The 16,650-nt window shown below is 32.4% G+C and overlaps 1 protein-coding gene across 4 annotated transcripts in view; it reads left to right on the top strand.

Moving 5' to 3' along the window:
• Diaph3 (diaphanous related formin 3) overlaps positions 1-16,650 on the top strand; it is a 460,724-nt gene that overhangs the window by 151,031 nt on the left and 293,043 nt on the right. For all 4 annotated transcript variants that reach the window (XM_077792732.1, XM_077792731.1, XM_077792729.1 and 1 more), the window contains 5 exons: positions 3,619-3,729; positions 4,018-4,136; positions 4,817-4,933; positions 8,684-8,802; positions 11,689-11,753. In XM_077792732.1, coding sequence (XP_077648858.1) covers positions 3,619-3,729; positions 4,018-4,136; positions 4,817-4,933; positions 8,684-8,802; positions 11,689-11,753 — 531 coding nt within the window. The remainder of the gene's footprint in view (positions 1-3,618; positions 3,730-4,017; positions 4,137-4,816; positions 4,934-8,683; positions 8,803-11,688; positions 11,754-16,650) is intronic.

Here is a 16,650-nt window from a genome sequence, read left to right as displayed (position 1 = left end):
TAGGAGATTATATAAAATTTAAGAACTTTACATCTGTTGATATCCTTTACTGTTTCTGTGTCTTTCTACATTATGTACTCTGTTTAGTTTTTATTCTGAATTAATGCATATGTATATAGAATTTAAAAATCATGAGTTTCTTTATTTGTACTGGAGGCTAAATATTTCTCTGTAAGCATCATTTACTCATCTTAACTTGATAAATGTGAAATTTGATTGTGCAAAGAGAGACAGATGATTTCTGCTATTGGGTAGGGAAGATGAATAACATTCTAAACTGTATCTTCCAGGATCAGATAATAAATATTTGCAGATTCTGATAGAATTTTTATTTAAGTATTTTCTGATACTTGTTTTCAATCTGGATTTATCTCCGGAAGCTGTTAGGATTTTACAGTGTAGGATAACCATCATTTAAACTTGTAAAATCATCAATGTCCATCCAGGATGAACATGTTGAGCCAAGAGTGAATTTTCTTCAGACAACTTGCTTTTGCTGTTCCTGAGAATACCAACAATATAGAAAGTATCTGCTCCTGGTGGTCTTGGAGCAACCTGAACTGGCTTGTGGATGGGCTCAGGCATTGAACGTGTGTATGTTTCTTGAATTTTGTGTCTTAACTTATTTGTCCAGAAAAGGTCAGAAACCAAAGGTTAAAAAGTCGTAGTACAGAGTTGAGTACAAGATAGTAAATTGTGTCTAGCTCCAGAAGGAGGTGAATTTTGTCACATAATTTAAGCCATTTCTGTAGCATAATACAAGTTAATAGAGGTCATATTTCTATAAGCATGGTGATTGAATAACTTATTCACATTTCTTGAGTTTCTATTAATATTTCTATTAATAATCCCCAGTTGACAAACTATTTTTTTAATGAATGATTCCTAATGTACATATTATTTTCAGTTTTAAAAGCTTGATTTATCGTATTCTTCTTTAAAACCTATTGGCTTCCTTGCATTTTGTATATCTGTTATGGTACCAATTCCTGTCAGTTAATCAATAAATGTAGGAGGCTTCTTGTCACTTCTGTTTTTCTACCTCAACCAGTGTTCAAATTGTATCAGTTTTTCCTGTTTAGATTTCAAATGTTATTCCAGCCCTTCTTACATTGCTCACCACCATTTTGTTTTTACATTAGTTTCTTAATCTGAATCAACTGTTTCTATTATTGTTCCTGCTTTCCATAATATCCTTTGTGATTTTCACTATTTGCACTTGAATCTGAATTTTGTGTTTTGGTACACAAAAAGGCATGTCTGATCTGTCCCCTGTCTTCCTGGTTAGCATCATCTCTCTTAACTCCTTTACCAGCTCTCCCTGCTCAAAGGATTTCTGAACTTTGAATTACTTGTAATTCAGTGAAATAGCCCATGTCTTTGAACATATTAATTCCTCTTCTTGAAATATCTTTGTCCATTCCTTCATTTGGCACTTTCCTATTAATCTTTGAGTTAGTAGTTTTATTAAGTAGTCTTTGTTCTTATTTAGTACCTCCGATTCCCATTGTATGCCGGATGTACCTCTTGTAGTGTATAGTATGTTTTACTATGATAGCTGTGCATCTGCAGTTGTACAGTTTGTACTGCTTCCCTTTGTAGCTCCTGAACCTTTTTTGGTATCTCTGGGAATTAATATGGCACAGATTCTAAATTGAAGTCTACTACTGGTACGCTGAATTGGTGTGAAATCATATGATACCTCAAGTCCATATATATATATACATTGAGATATATGTGAGATCACAGTTCTATGTATCTGGAATTTGCAATTTTTTATTACTATTGGAGCTGTACATTAAAGCTATGTAATTTATTTTGTGTTAATAAAAATACCTTGATCTTTACCGTCATTATAGGATTTTTGACCTGTAAGGAAAGTCAGTATGTTTTGGAATATATGTATGTATATTCATAAACTCATGTATGCATGATAAAAATCAAAGAATGGTTGTAGGCCATGTTAGTAGTAAAATAGGCATTACATCTGGGGAAACATTTTATAGATTTAAATAGATGCTTTCAGCTTAGTTTCCCACTTTTCTTTCTTTGAGAAATCATCTTTTTGAATATTTCCTGAAAATAATTTAGATTATTTTTCCCCTTCTTCTCAATTTCATGCTACTTATATTTTCTGCATATATCTGTTTTCAGTTTAGGTGATATTTATGCTAAGTTTAGTGTTGCTGGTATTTGCTTCTTTCTGTGTGCTTCTTTCTTTACATTCGTTTAGAATCTGGGTGATTGACACTGATTTAGTATCTCTTAATGTAGAGAAATTGTGTGCACATACCACACACATGCATACATACTCTCTGAGCTCTTTAAAAATTAGAGTATATACTGATAAAAAAAGTTTGTGGGTGCTTAGTAATGACTGGTAAGGATGTGGAAGGAAAACATTTTAAATTTATTGACACAAACTCGTGATAGCTGAGTGAGTATGTAGCAGAAAGGTAGACTGTTTTAAGTTTTTTAATGTATGTATTGCTTATCCCTCTGTCTTCTGGCACATTTCCCACCCCTATTTTAAACAATCTTAAGGTTTGACAGTACAGGCATGCTGGTCAGATTTTAGTGCTTGGATATCAAATATAACAATTACTATATATTTCAACCAGCAGGAACTGAGACCCCTGTTGGTGTCTTAATCCAAAAACAACATTTTAAATTCATATAAACCTTGCCTTAAGGAATGGAGAAAAGACAATTTAGGGAACAGCGTGGGGTTAAACATATTGATCAGTAGTTCAGTAGTTCTTGTTAGACTTTGAGTAGAATGTAGACATAGAAAAATAACATTATCAGCAACAACAAAGAATGAATTTCCTCTCTAGAGAGAATTCTCTTTTGCCTCAATTATATGGATTTTTGATGATGAAAGACATAGTTCAGGCAGGGCTAAAAAAAATGGAGAAGTTGAAAGCTGGGTGTGAAACCTAAACTGAAAGATTTTGTAATTTTTTATTATTATTTAAGCTGTACATTAAAAGGGGTTTAATGAGCTATATAATTTTTGTGTCAATAAAAATAACATAGTAATTTTGAATTTTTGCCAATGTGCAAAAACCATTGCTTGATAAAGTTTGAGAAATTAATTAATTATGTAGATTTTGGTTATAATAACCCTGGTAACCAGATTCAGTAGCCTGTTGATTTTGTGGTCTTTGGGAATTTATGTTTCTTTTGATGAATGGAAAATTTTTATTTTTTTGTTCCAGTTTAGATACTATCCATCCACTAGTACATATTTGTAGTTTTCAGCCAGAATGTGTTCATGTTCTATTGGTTGTATGTGGAATGATGCTGGATAAGACCTTACCTTTTGGTTATTGGTGAATTTTTTTGTGAAGAGATACTAATGAGTAATATATCTTCATCTCCCTTTTTCCTCAACAATCCCAAATAAGTGAAAAAGAAAAACTACTGAAACTCTATTTCTTTTAAATATATATGGTTGATTAAAATATTTTACACATAAATTATTATATTAATAGGATTTTCTGCTAGAGAAAATATTTGGTAATTCTTGGAACAGAACCTTTCGATTTTTCAATTTTGTTGTTTTATCTCTAATGTTAGAAACCAAGTCTAAATCTCACTGTGTGTCTGCTGTAGGTAGCTTGTATGCAGCTCATAAACGCCCTTGTTACATCTCCTGATGATTTGGACTTCAGGCTTCATATCAGAAATGAATTTATGCGTTGTGGATTGAAAGAGATATTGCCAGTAAGTGCCCTGCAGTCTCCTTATTAATATTTAAATTAGAAGAGTACTTGAGAGGGGGAAATTTAGATAAATTACCCTGAAGAATAATTTATCTATGGGAAAAGACTTGAGTATAAAAATCTATTTTTGAAATATAGATGATAAGATTTGAGTATTATTTAACACTTTATATGTTTGAATGCTATAAATCATGTTGAATGGTTGGTTTATTGTTTATATGTTATACATTAATTTTTTGCATAATTAAATACAAAATCATTCATCATATTTGCAATTTAATATCTCTAGAGTTTAAAACGTATTAAGAATGATGGCCTGGATATCCAACTTAAAGTCTTTGATGAGCATAAGGAAGAAGATTTGATTGAGTTCTCTCATCGTCTGGAAGATATTAGAGCTGAACTTGAATATCCTTTTTTTCTGAGGTGTAGTCAAAAGATACATAGAAGCATTGCTAATTCCAAAACAACTGAGTGCTCCCTATAAAATATTTAACTCATTTCTATGTAAACAATGTGAAATCAAATCTTTTTGCACCAGAAAAATGTTATTTTGTTAGCTCTTTCCAGTTTTCTGAGTATACACATATATAAATTGATATTACAATTAACAAATGGACCAGCTTTTTATGTGGTGCATCTCCCTTGCCACCCATGCTCCTTCTCTGCACAGTGGGTTCATACTCACTAGGCCCCTTGTTCATTTTGTAGGACTGCATTCTTCCAGAGATCCACCAGTATTCTCTACTAGTGCTTCTCCATGATAAATAACACCTGCCCTGGCACTGTCAGTGAGAGCACCCCTAGAACTCATTATGGTGTTCACAGCCAGCAGCCTGCTACCTTCACCTCCAGCAGCATTTTCATATAGATAAAGCAGATTAGTTGGGGTTATGAGGGGGAAGCAAGAAAGTGTCAGAGCAAGTTACATTTCCAGAGTTATTCTCTGCCTTCAGTCTTCAGTACCTGTATTAGGGTAAGATAGATAATGGTTTCTCAAAGCTTTACAGAGCAGATTCTGTATCATATTATCACAGTTGTTTGATGTTAGAGTATAAATAAGTCCTTATGTTCCTTAATCAACTTACTGAAGCATCTGATGTTTACAACATGGTATGGAACACAGTTAAGGAAACCAGAGCAGAGGGATATTTTATTTCTATTCTTCAGCATCTTTTGCTGATTCGAAATGATTATTTTATAAGGTCAGAGGAAGTTATATTCTAATATTTTCTTTCACCAATAAAAATCTATTAATTGTGAAGTTCACTTGATATTTCATTTGGACTAAAAATAATTTTTATTTCTGTCATAATATTGATTTATGTTTTTTACCTCTGGGCATACATTTAGATACATTATGGTGACACACTATTATATTACTGTGACTTTAAATTGCAGTGGATTCTTGGTTATAGTCTTTCATCTGAATAAAAATTCAAAGTAGCAACAAATTATTTAACATGTGATGCGTAATATTTTCTGGTTATTTCTTATGCAGTACCTATGATGTTGGTACGTTTCTTTTCATAAGTTACATGAAGGGTACTAAACACGGCATTTATTAGTGTTTAAGTAGCTGGAAATTACCTTAATGATATAGGTGTGTTTAATGTTTCTAATGCATTAGAGAAACTATACATATGGCTTTTCAGGTTTGATTATATACCAGCCAGCTGAGCATAACAAATTGTTTACCCTTTCTCTACCTCATCTACATCATAATGTAGCTCTATATGTATATGAACACCTAACTCACTGGGCTGTAGGAAGATTAAGTATGGTAACAGAGCCAAATCCCTGATACATGGTGCATGCTCAATAAGTGTTCTCTATAATCTCTTTCCAGTTTTATTGCTATTTTATGAGAGAAACTAAGATGTTTGAATATAAAATCCTCTATGTTACCACCAATTTATCTTTGCCGTGATTTCATTCTCAAATATTGTGGAGTATGTCTTTCCTACTTATTTTCAAGTAGAAGGATTTGTTAGAAAAGCCTCTATCAGCCTGTGCCCCTGGGTGAAGGCAAAGTGCAACTCAGTGTTGTACTGATGTACCTAACAAGAGGCAACAAGAGTCAAAATGTTGGAACTTCAGATCCTTTAGGAAGAGTGGAGGTCATGCACCAAACTTCTTTGTAGCTAAGAACCCCATAAATGTTTTAAAAATATAAGCTTAATAAACTGCTTTCTGATATTTAAGATAAAATAAAAGCTTACATATTTAACCATTTTATAAATGCTAGATGAAAAATACTAATTAGATAAGATTTTATAATACCCCTTATATCCTGCTAATTACAATACTATATTTCTACTCCAAATTTACTTCAAATTGAAATTAAAACTTGTCTTTATTCTGAAGTAACCCCATCAATTTCTTGATCTGTTTTTATGTGATCCCACTGACCTCAGGTTGCTTTTTGCTATTGCAAGTTCCCAGGAAGTCAGGACCCTGTTAGCATTCAGTGGTTTGAATGTGTCTGTGGTGCCACAGGGGTTGTGTCCAAGAGACATGGTATTGTGTCCAACTTCAAAACAGATCAAAATAAACAACTGTCCTGGGGCATGTTCAGCTCATCTTATTTTAGCAGGAGACATACTTGTTATAAGTTTAATACAACTATCTGTTTTTGTTTCATGATCTCAAATTGCAATTAGTTATTGTTATTATTTGTCCACTCTTATAAATTTATATTTTTGTTGCTTTTATTATATTATAGTATCACAGTTGTGGTCACTTACATATTTTTGTCATCCATTCATCTTTAAAAAATTAACTTATTTAGCTTTTTATTTCCATGCAGTAAAACAACTTTTATTGGTATAAAAGTAAACATTCTATTAATGTTGTTCTTTGTGTTTTCTGTTTATATTTTTATTTCCTCCATTGTACCATGGACCTGCAATTTGCCTTTTTAGAAATCTTAGATGACCTTAACATTTATTATTGAATAACATTTTAAACTACTGTTGATATAAAAAAATATAACTTTTCACTTTTTGTAAATAACAAATTATCTTGTCAAAATGTAAAATGTTCTCATTTAAAATAATTGAGGAGAAAAATTGAGTTCTTTTTTTTTTAATTTAACTTTTGGGTTAAAAGGAAATTTTACTGAAATGTTACTCCATTGGGGAAAATGTACACAAGGCAGCCATAATTCCTCAAGAAAAAGGGGTAAAAAATGTACAGGAGGAGGAGAGGACCAAATTCTGTTTTGACCAAATAATTAGTGTCTTATCAGGTGCAAAATATGATGCTAGTTGAAGCTCAAGGGAGATAATTTTTGATATTTTTTAAAAATACTACAGATAAAATGCATATAATTTCAGAACACATTCTCCAATAAGAATAGTATTGTGTTGGTGAAGTGTAATGGCAATTTGTATTTATCACTTAATTAATTTATTCACATATTCCCCTGACAGATTCATGATACTTATCATGGAGATTATTTCCTAGATGTACATTTCTAAGATCCAGAGTCATGTTATTCTTGGCTATTTTTGCTTGCTGAAAGAGTTTTTGCATGTAATTTGAGCCACATCATTAATGAACTCATAAGTGGACATTGTGGATTTGAGAAAAAGTGTGCCAACATTAAATTTTAAAAAATGACAAAATGTCTTGCAGTATTAAAGCAAAAACATTTTTATTATTAAACTACTAGACTGATGTTAAGATTAAAAAAAGGAATACATCGTGGAAAATTTCAAATGTGATAGATATATAAGTGTAAAAGAAGTTATAACAGCTAAACTATTAAAGCCTTACATTATTTAATGTCCTTGAAAGAAGTAGAGAAAATTGAGACTTGCGAATCATTCCTTGAATACTTTACCCTGTGAAAATTAATGACTTAATCTTTAATAATATTTAGCCATACTAGTTTTATTCAGCATAATAGATGGTTTATTACATGTAAGGTAAATAGTTCAAAGATAGTAGGACACAGTTTATAGGAAAGAGAGGTCCATGTGGCCAGAGGGGCTGTCCATATGGAAAGTGGTGGAGAAGAAAATTTCACTACGCAAGTCCTGGAGGAAAGAAAGAATTCTTAGGGGTGATTGGGAATGTTATTTTGTACCTCATTACGGTACTGCCTATTCTAACATTTAATCTGATTTTGTTTATAATTTTTATTGCATGTATTACTTTCACATTCGTTGCCTAGATTTTTAGGGAATGTTCTTAGGGTATTAGAAATACAGATGGACTATGTTTAACTTTTAGAAACAACATGGATCCTATTTGGGGATTTTAGTTGAAATTTAATTTTTGTACATTGTTGTCATATTAAATGTTTCCTAGTTTTCCTTTGAGTAAGAAATACTAGTTTGGCATTACATAACATTTACAGTATCAGTTTTGTTTGTGTTTGTGATGTTGAAGATCTAACCCAGGGCGTAAGGCACACTATACAAGTGCTCTACCATTGAACCACATCCCCAGTTTCTGCAGTGTCAGTTTTTAATTTGATTGCATAAACATTCTGAAAATAATGTGCAATATGGCTTTAAAGAACTTCCCATAAAACTTTTTGTAGAAAATATTTTCTTGGTTTGTACTAATAAAATGAATGAATGGTAGCTATTTTGGTGTGACACAGTGAAGTTTAATGATCTTTGAGGATTACCTTCAAGCACATATCACTTCATTTTAATCTCTTTATAACTGTTGACAAATTAAGTAAAGGTTTTGACTTGTATTTGAAAGTCATCTTTAAAGCATTGTGTATTTCCTAAAAGCTTATTTAAAAATATTTATTAAAATCAATAAATGGAATTTGATTTCACTTATATTTATATTGCCTAATTTTTAATTAGCAATGTTCTCTACCTAACACTTGTTGAAACTATATTAACAAATTCTTGAACTTAAAATTAAGCCTAATCAAAATTATTGTTTTGATGTAATAAGAGTACATTTACTCTTCTCTTTCATTTTAGACAACAGTACTTCAAATTAATCGATGAATGTGTATCCCAGATTGTATTGCATAAAGATGGAATGGATCCAGATTTCACATATCGAAAACGATTGGATTTAGATTTAAGTCAATTTGTAGGTAAGTATTTCTTCTTTTAAATTCAAATATCTTATTTTTTTCTATGACTTGGGTTAGCTCTGTGGTATTGGTTTCTATGAAGGACCTCCAGAGGGTCTTTGAGCCCCTTTCAGGGTATCTTAGTACTCATTATAATACTTATTTATTATTTGCCTTTTTGATTCTGTTAATGTCTTCCACTGATGGCACAAAGCAAAGGGGTGTAAAACTTATAAATCAAGGCACTGGCACTAAACTGTACTCAGTGTATTCTTTACATAGAATAAAGCAACACGTGGGGCACACTTGTAATCCTAGATACATTGGAGGCTGAGGCCGGAGGATCATAAGTTTGAGGACAGCTGTGACAATTTAATAAGACCCTGTCTCAAAATAATAAGACTCTGTAATAATAATAATAATAATAATAATAATACAAAAGGGGCAAAGACATGCATGTATTCAGTGCACCCCTGGGTGGAACCTTAGAACTGCAAACTAAACTAATCCTGCCAATTTTCTAAAAAGAAATTCCATGTACTCCTAAGAATAATTTCATTACATGTTGCTGCTTGAGAACATCTTTTCAATATTGTATGTTAACAAATGAATTATATGCATGAAGCATTTGTGTGTACCAATGTATAAGATAATCAAAAACAGTCTTTTAGTTTGAAACACTGTCATGTGAACTGGTTACTCTGTTTAGCACACATATTCATAAAACTGAAATAGAGTGAACCTGTACTTCAAAGACAATGACTGACAGAATTTGTGACCAATGAGAAAATCTGAGTTTTTAAGTGAAAATTAGAATTTTGAAAACTCATATTTATTGCTGCTACCTTTATAGTGTCTTAGTACTAACAAAACAAAACAAAACAAACCTTTCTAATGTGTTTAGTGGAATAATTAACCAATATGGTTATTTTGATATTGTATAAAGAGATGTGTTAATATTTGGAGATGTACTTGACTCAGCAAACCTTTCATTTCTAAATAACCAGTGCCTGATGATACAAATTTAGCATAGGCAAAAGATCCATTAAAAGTTAAATAGTGAAGCATAATCTTATAGTAACAGTGCAAGTTCATTGATATTTGGACACTATTTAAAAAGTGTCATTTGTGAAATTTTGGTGTAACAGCAGAGAATAATATACAGGAAGGTCTGAAAAGGCTATCAACACACACCTCCCGTTTTCAACTACTTATCTATGCAAGATTATGTTTTTCTTCTGCACTCAGGAAAAGAAATGGAATGTATAGAAGGAGTAGAGAACTAGATAACATTAATGACACTGATAATGAAAATGCTTGTTTCTGTGGAGAGAAACAATTAGCATTTCCTAAGAGTAAGAGCGGGGCATAGATTCTAAGAAAAATGTACTCTATATATGTAGCAAACCAAAATGGGAAATGATTTTGTATGGTGTCAGAAAAATATATCCCACTTGGACATTAGGAATGCTTTTTCTTTGGTGGCTGTGGGATTTTGTTATTGAAGTCTTGAGAAAGAAATAGAAAGCTTTGAATACTGCTGGACAATACAAGTGAATCATATTTATACAGTTTTAATAAATTTATTACTTATTAATTTTAAATGATTAGAATAAATATACAGATTTAAATACAGGAAAGACCTGTATTTATTTGAGTAGGTGAGAGAAGAGATAAAGTCCAGCAACAGGGGAGTAAGGTGTTAAAAAGCATAGGGTGCTTATAATTTCATATATCATAGTAATTGAGAGATACTGTCTATATTTTAGGAATCAGAGAATTAATTATTTAGTGCCATGGAGCCAGCCGATTTAGCAAGTAGAATGGCAAAAAATTGTGGTTAGACAGGCACACTGTCTTCATCTTTTATAATAGGAAGTTTCTTATAATGTTTTAAGTAGATCAGTCAAGTTACAACTGCATTTGCATATTATTTTAATTAAGAAGCTAACCACCAGAATAATCTAATATAGAAACACCAATGAGAGGTTACACTTCGGAAGCAGGCTAAGGATTGGATGCAGTGATTTGGTTGACTGTTCTTTTTCATTATAAGTTTTTCTATAATAAACTATGCTCATGTATTTGTTTCATTAATAAAAATGAATAACTAGGATAAAAAGGATATTCGTGATGTGTGTGTGTGTGTGTGTAAAAGTAATTCCATTTGAATCATTTCTTCTACATAATATCATACAAATACATATCAATTTAATTAATCTACTATTAATGGGCATTTAAATTATTTCCAGTTCTTTTAGCTAACATAAACAATATTTAAATGAGTATTCTGCTCAATGGCAAAGTCCTAAAAAATAGTATTGCTGTCTGAAAGAAGTGTTTTCTTTTAAAATTTTAGCAAGTATTGCCTAATTTTTAATCAGCAGTGTTCCTCACTTAACACTTCAGTTATTACTTTGTAGGAGAGTTGGTTTCCTTGTGCCAACTCCAGTATTTGACATTTTGGACCATTTAATCTTTGCTATGAGTTCTCATTTGAAATTTTATATTTTCATATTATTTGGTTGTAACAAACCTTTTAGTAGTTGTTATTTTCCCCCCTATTATGGCTGCCTGTTTCCTAGTTTCTGTTGGTCTCATTTTTCATTCTTCCTTCAGAATATTTAAGGTTGATGATAGGAACTTTTGGGTGTTATATAATTGAAATCTCTCCTCTTGCCTGATAGAAGTTTAAAATTGTAGTTGGGTTTGTCTTTTTTGATGTCAGGCTTTATAAAGCCACCTCCATTTCAGCCTCATAATATGGTTCTTCATTTTGTTTACATTTTCTCTATTTATCATTATTATTTCTAATTCCATTCCATGATTTTTTCTTTCTAAGCTATTGAATTTACAATGAATTTAAGTAATATTGCAATTAAAAGATTTTTGTCAATGCAATTTTAGATGTTTGCATAGATCAAGCAAAACTAGAAGAGTTTGAAGAAAAGGCATCAGAACTTCACAAAAAAGTAAGTAACATTGACTAACCTTGCCAGACTTTGTGGGGAATCACTGAAGGCATGAATGGACCTCAGGGACTTTGCTTGTTATTCTTTTTTTCCCCCCTAGGTATTTACCCATACACTGTTCTCTATGTATAATTTCTTAGACCACCTTGTTATTTAAAACTTCATTCCCCATTCCTAAGTTTTGCCTTTCCTGTACTTCTTCCCTTATTTTTTTTCCATTATATTTGTTATAACCTTGTATAGTACTAAATTTATGTACTTTTATGTGTACATGTGTATTAGTTATTTCTCACTCCAGAGTAAACTTTGAGGGTTCCCCCCCGCCCCGCCCTATTCACTATTTCTGCACCAAGAACAATTCCTGACTTTGTGTAAGAACTAAAAAAATATTTTTTGAATGAAAAAATAAATAGTTGAACAAAATGTTTAGAATCAAAATCCTAAGATGAGTAATTCTTAAGAAGTCACAGATTAGATTCTTTAGACTGAAATTGTATCTGAAATTTTTAGAAAGGCTAAATTTTTTTTTTGAGTTGCTTCATTATTAGGTTGAACTATACCAGGTTGCTGTTTCATAGTTGGAAACTCTTGACTATTTTTAGCTTCATCAATTTCAACCTTAGTATTTCTGAGAATCCAGCCATTCCCTATTTTTCTCTAAAGTGGTGTTTTTACCTTTTATCTCTGGCTTGGCATGTACCCATTAGACTTTCTTGGTTGGATTCTTTACATTTATATAGTCATTCTCATTTGAATTTTTAGGGCTGCTTTCTTCTATCAGTAGAATAATAATAATTACCACAAAAAGACTGCCATCATAGCCACACCATAAGGAATATTTATTAAATGAATGTTTGCTGTATGTTGGCACCATCCCAAGGTATGCACGTGTTTCAGTTGCAGATTCTAATTATGTCTTGAAAGAATTTCATTTTTCCATAAACATCGAAGATCAAACATAACTTCCAAACAATAGGCACCATTTCCTTCCTTAAGGAGTGACATATGAAAACCATAGTTTTTTTTTTTTTTTTTTTGGTACAGGGGAGTGAACCCAGGGGCACTTAACCACTGAGCCACATCCTCAGCCCTTTTTATGTTTTATTTAGAGACAGGGTCTAGGTAAATTCCTTAGGCCTTGCTAAGTTGCTGATCTTGGCTTTGAACCTGTGATCCTCCCACCTCAGCCTCCTGAGCTGCTAGGATTACAGGTGTGCTCCACCATGCCCGGCCATTGAAGAATTTTTGTGTGGAAAGTCCTAGGGTATTGGGCTCGCCAAACACTGAGAGGTTATAGTCTAGTCCTTTGGCCTCAGGCTTGTGTCACAGCTATGAATATGAATATAAATATTGTCATTGCCTTGAATGACTTGGTGTACTAGGGGAAACAGATTAATGGATCACTTAAGTCTACAAAGTGTCACTGTTGATAGATGTTCATGTTGTAGTGTGAACCTTCCCCCAGTGAGCCTTGTATTGTAGGCTCCATAAGCCCCTTCACCTTTCCTGACAAGGTTGTAATACACTTTCAAGTACTAGAATTGAATATGGCCCAGACAGTGTTTATTTGCTCTGGTTATCATTTTCAGATATATAGTGTATCTGAGTTGAACAATATATTTCTCAACAGATTTCTTTTAAATTACAAAGTTTAAATGTAATTCAAAGATCTTGTTCAAGGTTAGTTATCTTTTTTTAGTCAGAAATTATTTTTTAGGTATATTCACAAAATATTGTTTCATAAAAGATTTCTATTGCCATACCATTTTGTATATATCAGCAAAAACTTTGTTCTGATAGCTTTATAAGGACACATGTAAATACCTTGCTTTAGGGAGGAAGGAATCATAGTTGCTCGACACATTCTTTATTTTGGTGCATGAATTTGAAAAATGAAGACCAGAAATGTCAGATAGTGTATAGAAAATATTGAATTATCAACCTTCTTGTGCAGATGTACTAATACATTTACCCTAGGGAACAAAATTAAGCAGAACCTCAATCTTAACTGTGTTTCTTGACATTTTTGTTTGTAATTTTGTAAGTATAATATTGCTGTAGCAACTCTTTTTGGAGAAGAAAGCTATCATATCAGATTTTATAAGGTATACTTTTAATGGAGACTCGTTTTATCCCTAGGGCTACAGTGATTTGACTATAGATATTACAAAAATGCTAAAGCAAAGTTTATGTTTCATCTGATCCTTTTATAGGGGAGGATGTAGAAATTTATCTCTTTGGTGAATAATACAGATACTTTTAGTATTTGCCAAGTTGCTTTAATAAATTTTCAGAGTGTACTAATTATGACTGGTTGTTTAATCATTTTTTTTTCCTTTGGCCCCCTAAATAACACTTTTACTTTCTGAATTTTAGACTAAACATAGGATAGTGTACATATGATATTGTTAAAAGACTTCTTCATTCTTCCTCTCATAAGCATTTATTTTGTGTAGCAATGAACTTTGTCTCAGTAGTAAAAAAGAAGAGAAAATGACCCCTTAATGATCTTTGATATGGGAAGAATGGTTAAATTTAATATATGATATTGACACAGTCATTCTGCATATGAAAATTTGACAGGAGTTGGCCCTATCACTTCATTCCATAAACATTTATTGAATTTATTTATAAATGTAACACATTCAAAAGGTAATGAATAAAAAAGGTTCTCACTTTTATGAGTTTCCATGTTGAAGAATGCTATTGAGTCATGTGATGCTACATTTTAATAATTTTATATGACAGCATGATAATTTTGGTAGAAAAGTCCTATGTGGGATGCGAGCTAACAGGAAGGATTTTTCATCTAGTCTTGGATGGTCAGGGAAGACTTATCCAAGAAGTGTTATCTGATGCGAGTCCTGAAGCATCAATATGAAGTAACAAGTTGAGGTATTCAAGGAAGAGGTGAATGTAAATTTATTTTCAATTTCTTCTAGGTATATCAAGCTTGACATATCTGCAGTTTGGATATGGTTTTATTTTGTCCTTCTTACAGATCATGTGTTAAAGGATTGGTCCCCTGGTGTGACACTGCTGGGAGGTGATAGAACCATTAAGGTTTGGGGCCCAGTGGGAGGCCTTTAGGTCATTGGATCATGACATATTTCTCTGTGCCACCCTTTGAGTCTTGCCAGAGGAAGAGGACTGATATAAAAGGAGCAAGCCTGATTCCTCTGATCCTCTTTATTGCTGCTTCCTCATATAATTGCTTGCTCTGGCATACACTCCTTCTATTGCTGTCTGTGCCTTGAGGTGATACAGCTCAGAGTGGCCCTTTTAATAGAGCTGTGCTATGCCATTTGAACTTTGAACCTCCAAAACAATGAACTAAATAGACAAACCTATTTTTAATAAGGAACCTCTGCCAGTTATTTCTTTATAGTGATGCACATCTGAATAATAAATGGAACCAAAGTCATCTTTTTTTTTTCTAAAAATGGCTTTCTTCCCTGCATTTTATCTACTCCTCCTATCCCATGTTACAACACTTTGTTTCCAGTGCAAAAAACACATAACTCTGTACTCATCTTAAATATCCTCTCCTGTTCTATTTCTTCTTTCAGTCAGATACAAACACTTTTGGATTCTTTAGGCTCATTTATTCTGCATTATCCTCTCCTCCAGCTAAATTCAGATAGGTCCTTAGTTCTTGTTTGGACAACTACAATAGCCTCCAAACTAATCTTTGTGCCTGTAGTATTTCCCTTTTGTTTCATCTTCTACACCGTTCCTGGTTGGGTTTTCCAAAGTGCAAATTTATCATGTTATTTCCTAGCATACTTAGCCTCATAACATTCTGTGGATTTTAGGACAAACAAAACAAAAGAAAACAAAACAAAAAAAACTGGTTTATTGCAAAATTCTTTTCAAAATTTAATTCCTAAGTAAATTAATTAATAAAATAGAATATTACAAAATTGAACTTGTGAATAAAAAATTGTTCCTGTGTATATCTCCAGCTTAATCCCCATAGCTCGTTTTTATATCTTCTTTTGTGCCCCTGACAAAAAATTGCTTGTATTTCCTCTGTGCATTGGTATTCCCTCAGCTAGAAATGGTAAATGCCTTCTCAGCAAATTCTTTAAGCCTGATGTTATATATTATTCCTCTAGGAATCATTCTGTGGCACTCAGTTCTTCTCTGGCTTTATTGGTGGTACTTCTCATGGAGTTGGGGTATTTGCTTTTACTTTACTATCAGACTCTGCTTACTAGAAGCACTGGCCATGTTCTGCTTAACACTCTTACCTCCAGTACCTAACCCTCTGAGAGAAATGTTAAAGGAGACATATTATTTGGATTGTTCTTAACAAAGAATAACAGTGTTGAAAAATCAAGGTTTGTAGAGGGAAGACTTTAACCTTGGTTTTGGAAAGTTTTTATTTTTTATTTTGTTTTTATTTATTTTTTTATTTGAACATTTTTCATTAAGCAATTGAAAATGTATTTATGGTTTAATTTGTAGTCTGGTACTTAGATGAAAGATGTCTTGGTGATAGGGATTTGGATGCCATCAGTATATGAATTGTGATGTGGAGGAGGCTATCTTATGAGAAATTGGAATGAGAGAAGCAGAGGGATGAGGCAAAAGTCCTATACTTTGCCAACATGCAAGAAATTGGGAGGAGAAATCAGAAGTAGGAGGAGAAGGGGACAGAGGAGAAGCAGAAGATGATCTTGTAGTAGAACATACAGAAAAGATATTGCATATTCTATTTGTAAGTATTTATGCTATAGAGCAGACATGCCCCTTATAGGAGTGTGGAATATTGTATAATTTATTTTGTTCAACATGGTAGCCAGTGCATTGTGTGTGTCTGTTGCATCCTTTAAAATGACTAGTGTGACTGAGGAGCTGGATTTGAAATTTTATGTGAATTTTGTGAATTTAA

This window comes from Urocitellus parryii, chromosome 2, assembly GCF_045843805.1.
Source record: "Urocitellus parryii isolate mUroPar1 chromosome 2, mUroPar1.hap1, whole genome shotgun sequence".
Classification (NCBI taxonomy): Eukaryota; Metazoa; Chordata; class Mammalia; order Rodentia; family Sciuridae; genus Urocitellus; species Urocitellus parryii.
Note: the sequence above shows the minus strand (reverse complement) of the source record. Positions and strands in the feature narration are given on the sequence as shown.